We start from the raw sequence: 16,441 nt of genomic DNA, 5'->3' as shown, positions 1-16,441 counted from the left end.
CTCGAATAATGGATCGTAGGTATTGGATATTAAAATTCAGCCTCTCTGAAGTTTCTGACAGTACGGGTCGTAATTCAATCTACGACCTGTGGAATGGATCCATAGTTCGCAGATTCAGAAAACACTTATATGACAATCTCTAGTAAAGCGGTCATAACGTTTTTCTCAAAACTCAAAATAGGGTAAACTTGGTAGAGTTAGAAAGACTCAAAGAGCTTCAATATGATAGGTCATGGGACACACAATTCATTATGTATTGGAAGATGTGATCGTATGAAGTTGGGTTAAGTAGAATCTTATGTCAAAACTTAATCAGTAAGGAAGCTTTTGACTCAACTTTGTGCTAGGGGTTCTTGGGACCTTAAGTCATATTCAAATTCATTCCAACACTTAAGATATGATCTTTACACATATGAGTTGTAACATCTCGCAAATAGAAAGAACTAGAAAAGAGTTTAAAATCTGAAAATACTTATTTTTTGAAAGAATAAGAAAATTTGAAAATTTTAAGTAAGTTAAAAAAGTGAGTTTTTGTTCAATTTCAAACGACCATAACTCTTAGCTTAGGATGATTTAGGTGTATTTTCAGATATGCGCCTCTGAGTTTGTGAGATTTCGATATCGTACGAGTGAGTTATGTCTTTCAGAAGTTGGGTTGTTGAATTAAGGAAAGCCCTATCCGAATTTGGGAAGGATAAAGTTGTATTTTCCTTACCTAATTAAATTAATTCGTTTTTAAAAATTAATTGGGGTAAAACCAGACCTTTGTTCAGTTTAGAAAAATAAAATTCACGCTAGAGAGAGAAAAGAGGAGAGAAATCAAAAATCGCCAAGAGCGGTCAAGCTTTGCACGTGAAATTCGTCAGGGATGATCCCTAAAAAGGTATGTGAGATTCCATAGTGTTTGATTAGTTCATCCACACACCAATATTGTTTCAATTCAGCGAATTTAAGTTGTTTGAATGCTAAGAAAGTGAGTTCTTGAAGAACATTGTTGAAAAATTCGTTGAGTTCTTGATGGTTGTGTTGTTGAAGCTTCTTGATTGTTTGATTCATGTCCAGGTATAATTTTGAGTTGAATCTAGTATATATTGATAAAACTAATGATTTTAAGTGTTTGGGGAGATAACCATGGAAGTTTAGAGGGTTTAAATATGAAAAACAAAGGAGGAAAGTCAAGAACACCTGGGTAAGGGGGTTGGGGTGTCGCAACTCTCAAAACCCCATAGACCAGTCTCTGTCCGTAGGGCCTTGGGGCGTCGCGCTAACCAGAACTTCCCGCCCAGCTCTCTGTAATTTGAGGGTTGGTGACCCACGACTATCAAAGCGCCAGGGACGCCGGTTCTCTCCATTCTTTCCCCACCTTTTCGTATGACTCCCTCCGTTTAAAAAAGAATGACCCTATTTATTTTTTAGTTTGTTTCAAAATAAATGACCTCTTTCTTTTTTTGGCAACACTTTAATTTTAACTTTTCACATAGCATATATAAGACACAAGATTAAAGATTATTTTGGTACATTTGACACAACTTTAATTTAGAACAATAAGATTAAAAAGTCTTCTTTCTTTTCTTAAACTTCGTTCTAAGTCAAACTAGGTCATCCTTTTTTAAACGGGAGGGGGGGAGGATAGTTCCAAAGTGATGAACCTATATTTTTTAGTTGATTCCAACACTCTAAGGTACATTCAAACATCATGAAATCATTCATTAACATGAGATCATGGACCTTGAAACCATAATCTAATTCAAGAACAGTTAATATTAAAGTCAAATAAGTTAGGAGTCAAGTTTAGAAGTTAAGAAACAAGTTAAAGCAAAGTTCTTAACAGTTCAAGAGTCTTTAGCAATGTTTTAATTTTTTTTAAGACTTAAGAGTTGAGTTCAGTAAAGAGTAAAGTTGAAGTTCTTTCTTCAAAAATTATATGGGGACTATCTATTCCCAAAAAGGTTTAAAACAAATGTTATCACATTTAAACAAGAACAAAAACTGAGATTTCCAAAGAGCATTCGGGCTAGTTTTAAGAAAATAGTTATAGCTTTCTAAAATGAAGCAGGCATAGAAACTGAGATTTCCAACATAGCCTTTGAGCTAAGTTTTGAGCACTAATCACAAATCACAGAAGAAGTATGTTTTAAAAACATAAGAGCCAGTATATCTTGGAGTAGTATTGAGCACGTAATTAGGGACGAGCATAAGTTTAAATAACTCACATCTCCATAAAACTATGTAGCCACTTTGAGTAAAAAAGGGTCATACTTTTTAGATGAATCCTTTTCATAGTAGACTAGTAGGTCCATTAGACAGTTCAGGTCTTATACCTTTGGCCGGGTATAGAGATGCTCTGACAGCGTGAGGTAGATTGATGTATCATCACTATAGCTCTTATGTGATGGTTGTCGGTTAGAGAAACTCCCACATAAGTTATTGTATTTTTATATACACAATTCATTTATATTCTTACATACATCTCAGAATAAATTGTATCTTTGCATACATACAAAGTTTACAATATGTTTTTAAATAACTTTTCTTTATATTACACTTGCTTTTTAAATTGTTTTATATTGAAATGAGTCAGTTATGTTGATTTGAGTTAAGGAAGGTAAGTCTTCAGTTTCTTTCATATTCTTTCTAGCCAATATTGTTTTAATATTCCAATTCGCATACTTGTACATTCAATGTACTGATTCAGTTGTCTGCATCGTGTTATGATACAGACACAAATAACGAGGATCGGCATCCAACGCACTATTGATTCGGTTCAGCACTCCGTGAGTCAGTTAGTGAGCCTCCTTGCATTCTGAGGGACCCCTCTTTTATTGCTTTCTGATTTAGTTCATTAAGTTATTGTGGAATTGTTCCAACATCCATGTCAGTTGTGTAGACACTTAGTTATAAGTCTTTGAGCTTTGTAATGCAGATGTTTAGCTATGAGACTTGAATAGCCATTCTGGCCCGTTAAATGCTTTGTTTTAAGACATTCTCAGTTCATTTCACAAGTTCCTTATATAGGTTATTTTTGTGTTTTAAGTTTTTCTCTAAGTAAATAAGCCAGACCAAGGGTTTGTTTAGGGCCAACAATGGTACTCTTCGAGTGCCAGCCACGTCCAAGGTGTAGGCTCGAGGCGTGATATGAACAATTTAAAAATTACCCGATATAACATTTTTACTACAAAAAATAATATTTCGGACCTTACCTTAGAAACTTTTGTGGTGTTACAAGTGCTTATGTTACTCATAGAGGTTATTGTGGACAAAATATTCTAGGTTTTTTTTGTAGGTTTCAATCATTAGTCCATAGGCTTGACATGTATATATATACTAGTTTCTGACAACGTGCGTTGCACGTTTATTTTTTACTATTGTTACATAATATAAATTTTTTCTATCAAATAGAAAATGTTTAAATCAACAATATTAATTTTACCAATTATATTTCATGTATCAACAAAAAGAAATAAAAAGGGATTGCACATTTGGCATCAAGCAAAAAGTATGTGAAATTAATTAATATAATATAGCCTTCTTTAACTTTGTTTAACTCTTTTTTATGATCTAAATATCAGTGATAACATTTTATAGCCATAAATGGATATTAAAAATACATGCACACTTATTAATGAGAAATGATAGAATGAAATATTTATAGTATTTAAGGTTCTAAAATTAAAAGACCGTAATATCAAAATTATACAAGATTAAAAGCAATTATATTTAAAATATAAAACTGACAGATATATAATTTAAACACTGAACTTCATATATACATCTATTTCAAAAGCTCATAATAATAACTAAAAGATTACAACACCACAATGAGTTTATTAGAAATGCTAAAGAAATTAGAAACAACACTAATCTTTGTGATAGAGAATATATATCGAAAGAGATATGAGGACTTAGGCATGTCTAAAAAGAAGTCTTCAAGTTCTTCTCCCCACCTCATGTATTCTATTTTTTCATGTCTTTTTTGCCTATCATAGATGGAATAGTTTTTTTATTATTAGTTGAATGACAATATCTTTCATTTTTCAATGGTTATCACCTAGTTCTTAAATAGTAGTAAAAATGTCAGTTTAAATTCTATATTTTTTCAGTTCTAAAATAGTCTTTAATATATGAATAGATGGAAAGATGAAAAATACAAATCATAGTTAGACTTAATAAGAGAATTAACATTACCACTAATAATTATTGCTTTGAACTTGAAATCTAGTCTAGTTTGAATGAATAATTAAAAAGATGAAAAACACAAGTCATTGTAATAAGTAATAAATTGAGGAAATTAGAAGTCATCTCAATAATTTATTACTAATTCATTCATATATAATAACACACTTTTAATATCTTAGTGATAATAAATCAAATAAATAAAATTAGTGACATTAATCGGATAAATGGGGGGTCACTTTTTTTGTATGCCAGTAATTATTCTAGGATATACATGTACAAATAAAATATATATTTTCACATTCCAAACATTTAATTATTTCCTTATATTTTAATTAAGAATTAATTTAAGGAAATGCAAAAGTCATCTACATTTTTATTAAGATGAGACAATTTAACATTTAAACTAAATAATTAAATGCTTTATAACATTTTAATTTACAGTAAAGGTAAAATTGTAATTCAACTTTTAACTTTTTTTTGTTCCCTCTTATAATAATGTGTGTGTGAGTGCGTATATATTTCGGCCTCGTCGGCTAGCTAGTGCTTTTTTATTTTAGACTTGTCTACCACTATTTATATTTATATGACTTATTTTTATTTAGGTCATAACTTTAACGGTCCAAACTTTATATTGCAGATGTTGTGTTGTCCGATTCAGACCCGCAGTTTAATTAGCTAATATGTTTCAGCGGCTAACTCGATTGAATACGGTATTGAGTGTTGATCGTCCCTCCCTATTTTGGATCATGACATCTAACTTCCTTTTTTAAAAAAGATCAAATCCAAAAGTTAAACTGCAGGGCAAATCCAATAGATTGTTGCAGAAAAATCCCGAGTTTGCCTAAAAAAACTGCAACCCAAATAAAAATTCAAATTCCAATTTTGCGTAAACAATGCCACAGCTGCAACAGAAAAAAATAATATTCCTTCTATTTAAAAAAGAATAATCTAGTATTCTTTTTAGTTTATTTTTAAAAAAATGATTATTTTCCTTGTTTTTTAGCAACACTTTAACTTCAACTTTCTGTGTGGCATGTTTAAGATCACAAGATTAAAGGATATATTGATACATTTGACATAATTTTAATCTAGAACCACAAGATTAAAAAAAAACTTCTTTTTGTTAAACTCCGTTTCAAATCAAACTATATGATTCTTTTTGAAATGGTAGGAATGATTCATTATTCAACATGTTATTAGTTATAACTCATTTATATATGAGCAATATCTTTAAAAGTAGGGAAACTTACATAAATATACTAAAATAAAAAAATATTTACCATTTATAGCAATAATATCTTTTTTTCACTTGATCACTTTTAATTCATTTTTAATATAAGTTTAATACATATTACAAATAACAATTTATTATTCATATATAATACAAATTTTAATAATGGATAATACATTTATCGCACATTTTAATACACTTATAATACAATATGTCAAATTTTTAACAAACAAACATAATATATTTTAAAAAACAATTATAATTCATATATATTGCATACATAATTCACTTTTAATTCATATTGTAGATTTGACATAGCATTGTTATAAATGGTAATAAATAAAAAGTATTGCTAAAATCAGTAATTATTTATTAAAATGTACTAATTTATGTAATTTTTCCTTAAAAGTAATTGGTGTCAAAAGAGTCAAAAATAGACCAATTCAAATGCTAACTTGCGTTTGAAAAGCTCCAACTATTTTTGTTCGCTGACCAATTCTCGAAGACATTTGGTGGAGTAAGTAGCTTAATTCCACTTCGCTTGTATTCAGACAAAGAATCCACCAAGTAGCATCCTAGTGAAATCCAAATATTAGGAAAAAATTATTCATATTTTTTTGGAATAATTCTAAATTTTTAAATCAAACTTAAAGTAGCACTTCAAATTTGGTAAACAACTTATTATAACATGTCACATTTAAAGTTGTATTTATACGTATAATATACAAAAATGAACATTATTCATAGTATATTATGCATTAGCTCTTTCATCCAGCCTTAATTAGTAAAACCATTTGTAATATGCAAGGTAGATAGATTTGTAATTGCTACCTCCGTTTAAAAAAGAATGTTCCTATTTCTTTTTAGTCTGTTTCAAAAAGAAAAACTCCTTTCCTTTTTTGGCAACACTTTAACTTTAACTTTCCTCGTGACATGTTTAAGACCACAAGATTAAATGACATTTTGGTACATTTGACATAACTTTAATTTAGAACCATAAGATCAAAAAGTCTTTTTTTTCAAGTCAAATTAAGTCATCCTTTTTGAAACGGAAAGAGTAATATTTTATTGGTCGAAGTTAGAAATGAATAGTCACTATTAGTACCATTACTATAATTCTTAATAAAGAATGAATTATTTATACGCACGCGTTTAATTTGTGACTATAGTGATCTTTGCATGCTTAGTTTATTTGGATTTGTGTTTTTATTAACCTCACCAACCCATCATTCATAATACTATTGGCTCGTTAGTTGAGTAGTCACTTTCTAAGAATAGCCTCGTCAAAGACCACACATGGGAAAAGTAATCATTTGAAAATTGCAAGTGAGAAACTAACAGGAAAAAGAGAGGAAAGAAGAGGGGTGGTTGGTGCACAAAACCTTCATCTTTTAAGACCTATATATATATATAACTATATGAACAAAATGTACTCACTAGTTGCTTCTCCATTTTTCTAAGGCCTAAGCAAACAAAAACAAACAACTTACTATAAATTTGTGTTTCAAAATATATAATGGGTAGCCTCTTGCTTGAAATGGTACGTACTCGATCTTCATGTTGGTTACATCTCCACTTGTTAAACAACTCACACTGTGTTCATTCACAAAGATTTGTTCGCAAAATTTTGTTGCCCCTACCCAAATATATTTGGATTTTGTACCACTCTTGTTAGACAAATTAAAATATATGTTTTTATTTACTTAATTATATCTGTCTTAAATTGGATTATGATGCTTGACAGGATTTTGAGTCATTGCCCATGTCACCCAGAAGTTTAGCAGCGATGACACCCAGAAGTTTAGCACGGCGAAGATTGTTTCCGAATGTGGACAACAAAAAACAAAAGGTGGCACCACCAGGGGATGGGCCAAGGAAGAACTTGCAACTTGAGGTGATGGAGCCTGGATTGAAGAATGATGGTCCCTCTTTGGACACTATATTGGTCAACTATTTAGATACACTTACACAACGAGTCAATTATCATTTAGGTTATCCAGTTAACATATGTTATGATCACTATGCAACGCTAGCACCACTTTTACAGTTTCACCTAAACAATTGTGGTGATCCTTTCCTTCAAAACACTGTCGATTTCCATTCTAAAGACTTTGAAGTGGCTGTTTTGGATTGGTTTGCAAAACTATGGGAAATTGAAAAGGATCAATATTGGGGATATGTTACCAATGGTGGCACCGAAGGCAATCTCCATGGTATTTTGTTAGGGTAAGTTCATATATTCACACACAAGTTCATATAATATAATAACATCTATTTATGTTTTTGGTGTTGTTAAATTTTTTGATATAATTTTGCAGGAGAGAGTTACTTCCTGAAGGAATATTATATGCATCAAAAGATTCTCATTACTCAGTCTTCAAAGCTGCAAGAATGTACAGAATGGATTCAGAAACAATCAACACATCAGTAAACGGAGAGATGAATTATTCAGATTTAAGAGCAAAGTTACTTCAAAATAAGGACAAACCAGCTATTATAAATGTCACAATTGGTATATACCTATACTCCAACCTCTATCCTTTTTATTTATCTCTTTTATGAATTTAGCCATCTTATGACTTTTCCTTTGATGGTTCTTTTAACTATAGGAACTACGTTCAAAGGAGCAATCGATGACCTGGATGTTATTCTTGAAACACTCAAAGAATGTGGCTATTCACAAGATAGGTTTTACATCCATTGTGATGCAGCACTATGTGGTCTTATGACCCCTTTTATAAACAATGTGAGTTTCAATTGCTTCTTACTTCTAACAAACTCGCAAGTAATTCTCAAAGCGATATTCTAATAATTCTTTGTGCAATTTCAACAGATGATTAGTTTCAAGAAGCCAATTGGAAGTGTCACAATTTCTGGTCACAAGTTCTTAGGATGCCCAATGCCTTGTGGTGTCCAAATAACAAGAAAAAGCTACATCAATAATCTCTCAACAAATGTGGAATACATTGCTTCTGTCGATGCCACTATTTCTGGTAGTCGTAACGGTTTGACTCCAATTTTCTTATGGTATAGCTTAAGCGCAAAAGGTCAAGTTGGACTTCAAAAGGATGTTAAAAGATGTCTCGACAATGCCAAATATTTGAAAAATCGCCTTCAACAAGCAGGAATAAGTGTCATGTTAAATGAGCTTAGCATCATAGTTGTACTTGAAAGGCCTCGTGACCATGAATTTGTGCGTCGTTGGCAACTTTCATGCGTCAAAGATATGGCACATGTTATTGTTATGCCAGGCATCACCCGAGAAATGCTTGACAATTTCGTCAGTGAACTAGTTCAACAAAGAAAACAATGGTACCGAGATGGAAAAGCAGAGGCTCCTTGTGTTGGGGAGGATATTGGTGCTCAAAATTGTGCATGCTCTTATCATAAGATTGATTATATTAGTCCTTAGAAGGCAAAGAAAACGAGAGATGACATTTTGTAACTCTTATTATTTCATTCTTTTGTTCCAACATTGAAATTGAATTGTGTACCTGAAACTTTTTTTAATGAAAATGTTTAAACACTCTTTGTGTAACATGAACTTACTGTTAATTTGTGATTGAAATAAGATTACGAATGAAGAAGTAGATGCATACATACAAAAAGGGAAGACAGCATGAAAGTTGTATATGTATTTTATTTTTTTTGTTCGTTTTTGACAGGGGCATACTTGATGATAGATTAATTTTGATAGAATAGCGCTATCAAACTGTTGTTTAGATAGTTGTAGGTTTTTTTTCTTTAAAAACTAAGAAGTTGTCTACACCTATATGGTTTTGGTATCAATATAATGCTTGTTCCCCAAACAATAGAATAAGACATTGATTCATGTTGGCATTAAAGAAAAATTGAGATGACATCGAAATCGAATGGATCATCTTGGTATGAATGCAATAAAAAAGATCGAAAGGATCCAAATTGAAATGAAAAAGACATTTTACAAGTCCTAAGGTAGAGTAGTACAATATATGAGGGGTATAAGTATAATTACACATTTTGGATGAGGCCAGCATCAACCAGGGGCTTTTGGTGCAGAAAAACTTTCAGCCTCTTCTTTTGCTAAAAACAATTTGAGATGTTTTAGTGCTAAATTAAGCATTTTGAGAATCTCAGCTTTTAGGGTAAGTATTTCAATTTGTCAGATTTTTTTTGCTCTCACTTTTTCTGATGTTGATTCTGTGTTTTAAAACTCAGATTGATTCTAATTTGAGCTTTCATGCCTCATTTGAGACTTTAATCGCTACCCAATGATTTCAGGTAAAAAATAAAAATTATTTTCAATTGTTGCATGTATTTTATTACAAATTTGCTTATTGCTCTCTTCCAATTTGAAGATTCAAGTATATGTATGGAAATTTTCTGGTGAAGTTGTTGCAAATAGTAGCTCTAACAAATTTTCACTGTGGAAAATGTAAGTCATAAGTATAGGTTGAGTTGAGCTGAATTTGGGCGCATCAAAATGAGTTGAGTTAATAAATTAGTGGGTTCACCCTAAGAAGTTATTTGGACTGAAATGCGGATTATATCCCAATTCAAATACATTGATATAAAATGAATAACAAATTGAGCTGGCTGCATTCATTTAGCTATGTTTGTGGGACTATAAACTGATTAGCATTTAACAATTCAATGCTAATGTTCCTTTCTATAAACTGATGCTTGGAAGAATATACTAATACTAATGGATTAACAGTAGCACGATCTCCATTACTAAAAAGATAGACAACGATTGATTACATAAAAGAGTTGTCTTGAACGAATTGGGTTGTAGATGATGAACCCCACACTCAAGCTCTTAAATCCTGTAAATCGGGTTTATTCAGCACAATAAGTGATAATGATCTAAATGCTATTACTTTTACTTTCCAGCAGGTTTCGGCTCTGCCGTATGCGTGAGACCTGTTGTCTCCTTTTCAAACACCATAAGAAGAGTACACAACCATGGAAGAGTTACATGTTTGGCTACATCCATGTCATCTGCCTCAATGACTGTTGCAAGAGTATGTCCTAATATTTCACTGTTTTCATATGCCATGTTCTCTTTTACATACTTGTTTGCGTTAAACATCTACTGTTCTAGTTTCTTTATTTTTTAACATGGAAACACTTTTAAGATATTGCCTTGGGTTATTCACAGCACTTCTTACATCTGGATTTTTCTTAGGATGCTGAATACGAATTGGAAAACCGAAAATATGAACTGCTTAATATCATCCAAGATACGCAACGAGGCCTAGTGACAACTGCTGATCAACGATCCACCATTGAGGAGGCTATGGTCTGCTGCTCGTGCTTAAAATGAAGTTCCAGTTTATCCTAGTGTATTGACTAATTGAGATATAATCAGGTTGTGGTTGAAGGTTTTGATGCTGGCAAGGAAATTGACTTGAGTAAGTTGGACGGAACATGGCGGTTGCAGTATACATCTGCACCAGACGTGCTCATTCTTTTTGAATCTGCTGCTAGGCTTCCATTCTTTCAGGTTCAATTTGGTGCATGCTAGATAAATAGTCAACTTCTAAATCAGTAGTAGTTTAACTAACAAATAATATGTAAAATGACCTCGTATTGTCGTAGTTCATAGAGGCTTCCTAACCAGTAATTTGGTATAACTTTTTACTGCACGGATCTTGTGTGCTTTGGAAAAGGAAAAACAGCTTTATTCCTTAAACCCCTCTTGGCTATCTCCAATCATGTGTCTCTAATATGTCTACTACTTTTTTCTTTAATCATAAATTTGTTCCACTACCATCTAATATAATTACAAAATGAACAAGAAACAAATAGACCAAAATGCTCCATTTTCTTTTCCATGACGAGTCAATTTCCTCAACCTGCAGTTCATGCGAGATTTATCAACTCCTATCATATCATTTGCTAGTTACATGCATACTCAGCTGAACTGATCTTTTTGAGCTATGTAATAGGTGGGTCAAATTTTCCAGAAATTTGAGTGCCAGAATGAATCCCGTGGAGGATTGGTACGCAATGTCATCAAATGGAGTGTTCCACGATTATTAGAGGTGCAACAATGCCTTTCCTCCCATTACTTGCTTGCAGGTGTAAACTTTTTTTTATTGCTTTATCTTAAGCTATTTTTACTCTAGGTTTATAAACAGATGTAATCCTACTTACTATGAGGTTTAGGCATAATTGATTGGCATATATTGTTAACAGATATAGACACTTGAACACACCTTTTTAGGTGAAAACTTTTAGAACTGATGTTCACTCAATATTTTCTCAGCCCCTGTCTAATTTATCCAGCTCTTCATTAATCCCACACCCTCCCTTTTCATGATACTCTATCAGGATATCCATTAAGGAGGTTAAAGAAGGTGATCCTATTGTAATTGTTCAGGTCCTTCAGGATAGTTAGACCTGTACAAAAACCTTATGCTCGAGTTTGGAGTTGTGCACTGTGCTTCTCCTTCTAGCATCTTTTGCTGTTGAGAAATTCTCTTAGTAGTATCTGACCACATCAAACTGTTTTAAGCCTCAACGCTGTGAAGGTAAAACAGCTAGAAATTAGAAATGCGGTCCTGACTGAAGCCTGGAAGATTGGAAAGATACTTGAAAAAATAGTATGACGTAAAGTATCAGAAGGATCATCTACTTAACTGTTCTTTTGGTTAATAACAGAGCGACTTGCATGAAGTTCCGCTCTTAGTTGACAATCATTTGTGTCAAGGAGGAGAAATTTGAGATGTCAGAAATTATCAACAATCTTAAGGAATGCCAGAATATAGCATCTTCCAAATTGCCGAATCTAAGAAGTGTGAAATTCCAAAGTTGATGTTTGCTGCTTCAATAGCCACAAGAAGGTTTCAACAGCTTAAAAATGGCATCTCAACCCTTGATGTTTCTAAAGTTTGGGACACAGTAAGTCAACAGATCACAAACGACATGAATGAGTTGTCCCAGTTATTCCAATTCCTAAAACTTCCACGATTAAATGGATGCTGATTTCTTAGTAATTTGAGGCTTCCGAATAAAAATTGAGATGGTAAGTAGTTACATTTTTATGGATTCTTGAACAAGAAACACTTCAAAAAGGAAACCCAAAAATTATACTTTTTGCAACTAATTTGCTTAAGCACTTCGCTTTCTAATATATTTTTGTTTTACACACATACACGCGTCTGGATTAGTTTGTGCATCTACTAGTCCAGTAGATATCTGCTACCTCTTATCAGAACATGTTGAATAGTTATTTCTGGCAAGGATTTGGCAAAATGGGAAAAGTTCACCAAGCGTTGCCTCTGCTAGACTGAACTTTGGTTTCACAGGGAATTCACTCAAGCTCCTAAACCACTATTTTAGCTGACACTTAGATGGCATCTGAGTTAAAACATTTTGGGGCTATTCTTTTGATGTCCTCTTGGCAGCTGTGGTGTTATCAAGATAAAGTGAGCCTCAATATCTGATATATTTAGCATACAAAATAAAACCTTTCTAATGGGCTGTTTAGTCCACAAGCAGTCCACACTTTTAGTAAATTGAAAAAAGCAGGTGCCCTAAGTTCTGAGAATCCAATAACATTTGGCCGCCAAGTATCTTTTATCTCTACTCTCATATATTACTAGTCTATTTAGTTAGAAATGACCTGTATCCACAGAAAGGTAGAAAACTAGTACTGATGTAAAGCATAACCTTTCTCTTTCTGTGGAAAACTAGTGTTGGTGTAAAACATGACCTTTCACGCCACCCTCCGCCCCCTCTGTTTCCTTCAGTTCTGCTTTCACTTCTGAAGTATTGAAACTGTACCTGCTTTAAGCTTCAATGTATTACATTTTAAAACATCCAAAGTTCTTGTTGATACCAAAGTTTGTAAAGTTCCTCCTAAAGAAAGCATGCCAATGCCACAGTCTAATGCCTATGTTACTCTCCTGGTATCTTACAATGTCTTGGGCCCACTTTGAAAGTGGTGTCATGTATTTTCTCTTCTTCTTGTTTGTCGTTTCATCATTTTGTTAATAAGTAAAACTGTTCAACTTATGAACTTTCATACACACTAGAAAAACGCGAGGTTGAGAGGAAGTAATAGAAAGAAATGAAATGTAAGATTACATATTAAGAAGGAAAAAGAGAAGACATGTTTAATTCAAATGATCTGATAGCTATCTGCTTATATCCTACAGGAGAATGAAGGTGCTACTCTGATAGTAACTGCCAGATTTTCTTCCGTTTCTGCTCGTAATATTTACCTCAAGTTTGAGGAGGTAAATTTTCTGATCACTAATCAAGTATACTAGTATTATTCTTGGCATTTTATGGATGAGTCCGCATCCTTCTCCTTAACATATACTATCTTGTCATTGGTTCTGGTGCTCGAGTAGAAGTCCAGGTCCATGTCCTTCTGAAGTAGGGTTTTGGAACTCCATACAGTAGGCCATGTCTAGATAATAGACATTAACGGATTCATTGCCTATCTTCTTGGATTTTTATGTCTTGTTTTGTGCTGGGTCTCTCTTGTAGTTTTGAATTGATTATTTTGGGATGCTTTACTTTACTTAGCTTCTGATGCTTTCTAATTGGAAAAAATAAATTTTGAAAATTCTACATGGATGATGAATAGTGAAGCCTTCCATGTTTCTGTGCTTTTTGCCTCTTCTGATTTTAAATTTCAGTAGTTGACGTCTCTAAGAGCTTGGTTACAGAGTCACCTACTGATAACAAATAAAATTAGAAGTCATGTTTGGTTGCAGACATCACCGATAATGAATATTGATTTTCTCGTTATTGGATGCACAAGAAAATTTACCAAGCATAAAATCACGAAGCCGGCCCAAAACTACTTATTATGATATGAACATTCCTCTTAAAAACGATCATTGATGTTCTCATTGTTGGACTTTCAATATTTTCTTTAGAATTATGCATGAAATTTTTTATTTGCAGATAGGTCTTCAAAATATTAACATCAGTGACGATCTGCAAGCTGTAATAGCTCCAGCAATTCTGCCAAGGTCATTTTTAAGTTTACAGGTACTTGGTTATGTAGTGCATTCTTTAGTCTTCTGTATAAATTTACTCAATAGGTGCATAGAATCAACTTGAGCACCTCTCCCAAATGGAGAGTTGGTCCAGGTACAGTTCAAACAATAAAATAACAGAGACCTAGTTTTGATCTAGTATAACAAGTTCATTCTTCCTAAGTCATATGCATATCATTAAAGACACAACTTGTACATGGAGCAAGCTTTTATGACAGGAAAAATACATATCCCTAAACTATAGAGTAAATATATGACCTCACGAATTGCTATCAACATTCTATGGGCTTATTGAGAGTTGCAGAAATATTGTCAAAATGATTTTCTTGGTTCGCAGATACTGCAGTTTATTCGAAGTTTCAAAGCTCGAGTTCCAGTGACCAGTCCAGAGAGGTATAACTTTATGTAGCCATAAATATCACAATTGACTAGTCCATTATATTCATGTGATGATGGTCCATGTGCAGACACTCTGTGGGGGGCCTCTATTACCTTTCTTATCTGGATAAGAATATGCTTTTAGGCCGCGCTGTTGGAGGTGGTGGAGTATTTATATTCACCAGGGCTCATACTCTTATTTGCTAACCAGCCAGTTCAAATACAAATAGTTCCATTTGTGAGTGTATGTTCCTATTAAGTTTCACCAATCTACCATGCATTTATGGATTCTCACACATACGAATAACAGAGATGAAGATCAAAGATGATAAGAAAGAAATTTCTATCAACGTTTCACTTGATTATACAATGAGAGCATTTACAAGAAGTCAAATACAAATTACATTGTGTAGCTAGATAAAAATATTGTTTTATGTATATATGTATTACGTTTACCTTCTATGCGATTTTGCCTCTTTCTATCTTCGACACTCCTTAGTGAAATTCCAGCTTCGCCAAGTCACTAGACTTGTTGCAGCTTTCATATGTGACAGCCATTAAATGAATAATCTACGTAACTTTAAACATGTTAGGAACCAAAAAATCAGGTGTCAGGCGGAAGTTAGCTAAGTATGAGTAAGAAGATAAACAAGAAACACATCAAAAGACACGAACATTTAGCGTGGTTTGATTAATAGACCTACGTCCACAAAGGAGATGAGCAATCACTATACCAAAAGATACAAAGATTTAACGTGGTTTGATCAATCGACCTACGTCCACAAAAGAGATGAGCAATTCACTTACAAAATATAAATATAGAGAGAAATAACCTCAATAAATTCACTCGGAATTCAAAGAGGTATACGAAATTCTCTCCCATAACCGAAATTCTCATAACCTTAGGACTACATTGTGAATGTTAATTAAGTTAGAAGGAACAAACATATATTTATAAAATCCTAAAAAAAATTATTAAAAAAAAGGACTAGTCAAAATATTAAATTTTTTTTCTAAAAGAAAAACTTATTTATGATAAAATTAGGACAAATAAAATTTCACAAAGCAAAATCAGAGGATATAATAACAATAGTCAAGAGGTCAATAAATCATTGATCGAAACATAGATTTTGTAGAGACGTATAGTAAACATCCAGTCTCTCACCCCAAAATAAAATTATATATATATTCGAGGAAAAATTACAAAAGTATGCTACTTAAAACTATTATTAACAAAATATCAAAATACTTATATTTAATTACAAACTAAGTTTTTAAATTACATACATAACAAAATATTTAATTTTGTTTTTTCAAAATTTTCTCTTTCTGACTTTTAGTAGATTGTGCCATATTTAGTGGACTATATTTTGGTATTTAATTATCAATTATTCTCTCATAGTAAATACACCCACATTCACACGTTTTTATTATTTAAAAAAATCTATTTTTTTAATATTTTGTGTAGTTATTATTTGGATTCGTTTTATATTCAGATTTGTGAAACCAATAAAGTTGGTTATAGTTCCTAGAAATTTACAAATCCTTTTCACACGTTAAGTTTTTCTTTTTCCTTTTACATGTTGAGTTATATTTTGGTGTAATTGAATTATTTATTTTATTTAATTAAAGATTTTTTATGTTTATGATACAAAAA

General features: G+C 32.4%; 2 protein-coding genes across 3 annotated transcripts; both read left to right on the top strand.

Moving 5' to 3' along the window:
- Positions 1-6,738: 6,738 nt before the first annotated feature.
- Positions 6,739-8,945, top strand: LOC101264847 (histidine decarboxylase-like). The gene is made up of 5 exons (XM_004245231.5): positions 6,739-6,947; positions 7,152-7,633; positions 7,726-7,919; positions 8,017-8,153; positions 8,241-8,945. The coding sequence occupies exons 1-5, from the start codon at positions 6,924-6,926 to the stop codon at positions 8,817-8,819; spliced, it is 1,416 nt and encodes a 471-aa protein (XP_004245279.1). The 5' UTR covers positions 6,739-6,923; the 3' UTR covers positions 8,820-8,945.
- A 315-nt stretch (positions 8,946-9,260) lies between these two features.
- LOC101264541 (probable plastid-lipid-associated protein 10, chloroplastic) lies at positions 9,261-15,270 on the top strand. Of its 2 annotated transcripts, none has more exons than XM_010326875.4 (10): positions 9,261-9,531; positions 9,605-9,667; positions 10,280-10,410; positions 10,575-10,688; positions 10,758-10,892; positions 11,338-11,433; positions 13,552-13,632; positions 14,312-14,398; positions 14,744-14,799; positions 14,874-15,270. In XM_010326875.4, the coding sequence occupies exons 2-10, from the start codon at positions 9,658-9,660 to the stop codon at positions 14,989-14,991; spliced, it is 828 nt and encodes a 275-aa protein (XP_010325177.1). In that variant the 5' UTR covers positions 9,261-9,531; positions 9,605-9,657; the 3' UTR covers positions 14,992-15,270. The 2 variants fall into 2 exon arrangements, with proteins under 2 accessions (XP_010325177.1, XP_004245278.1); XM_004245230.5 differs by having other exon boundaries at positions 9,387-9,531; positions 10,283-10,410.
- Positions 15,271-16,441: the final 1,171 nt, after the last annotated feature.

The sequence above is a fragment of the Solanum lycopersicum genome, chromosome 8 (assembly GCF_036512215.1).
Source record: "Solanum lycopersicum chromosome 8, SLM_r2.1".
Taxonomy (NCBI): Eukaryota; Viridiplantae; Streptophyta; class Magnoliopsida; order Solanales; family Solanaceae; genus Solanum; species Solanum lycopersicum.
The sequence above is the reverse complement of the archived record's forward strand: the minus strand, read 5'-3'. Positions and strand labels throughout refer to the sequence as shown.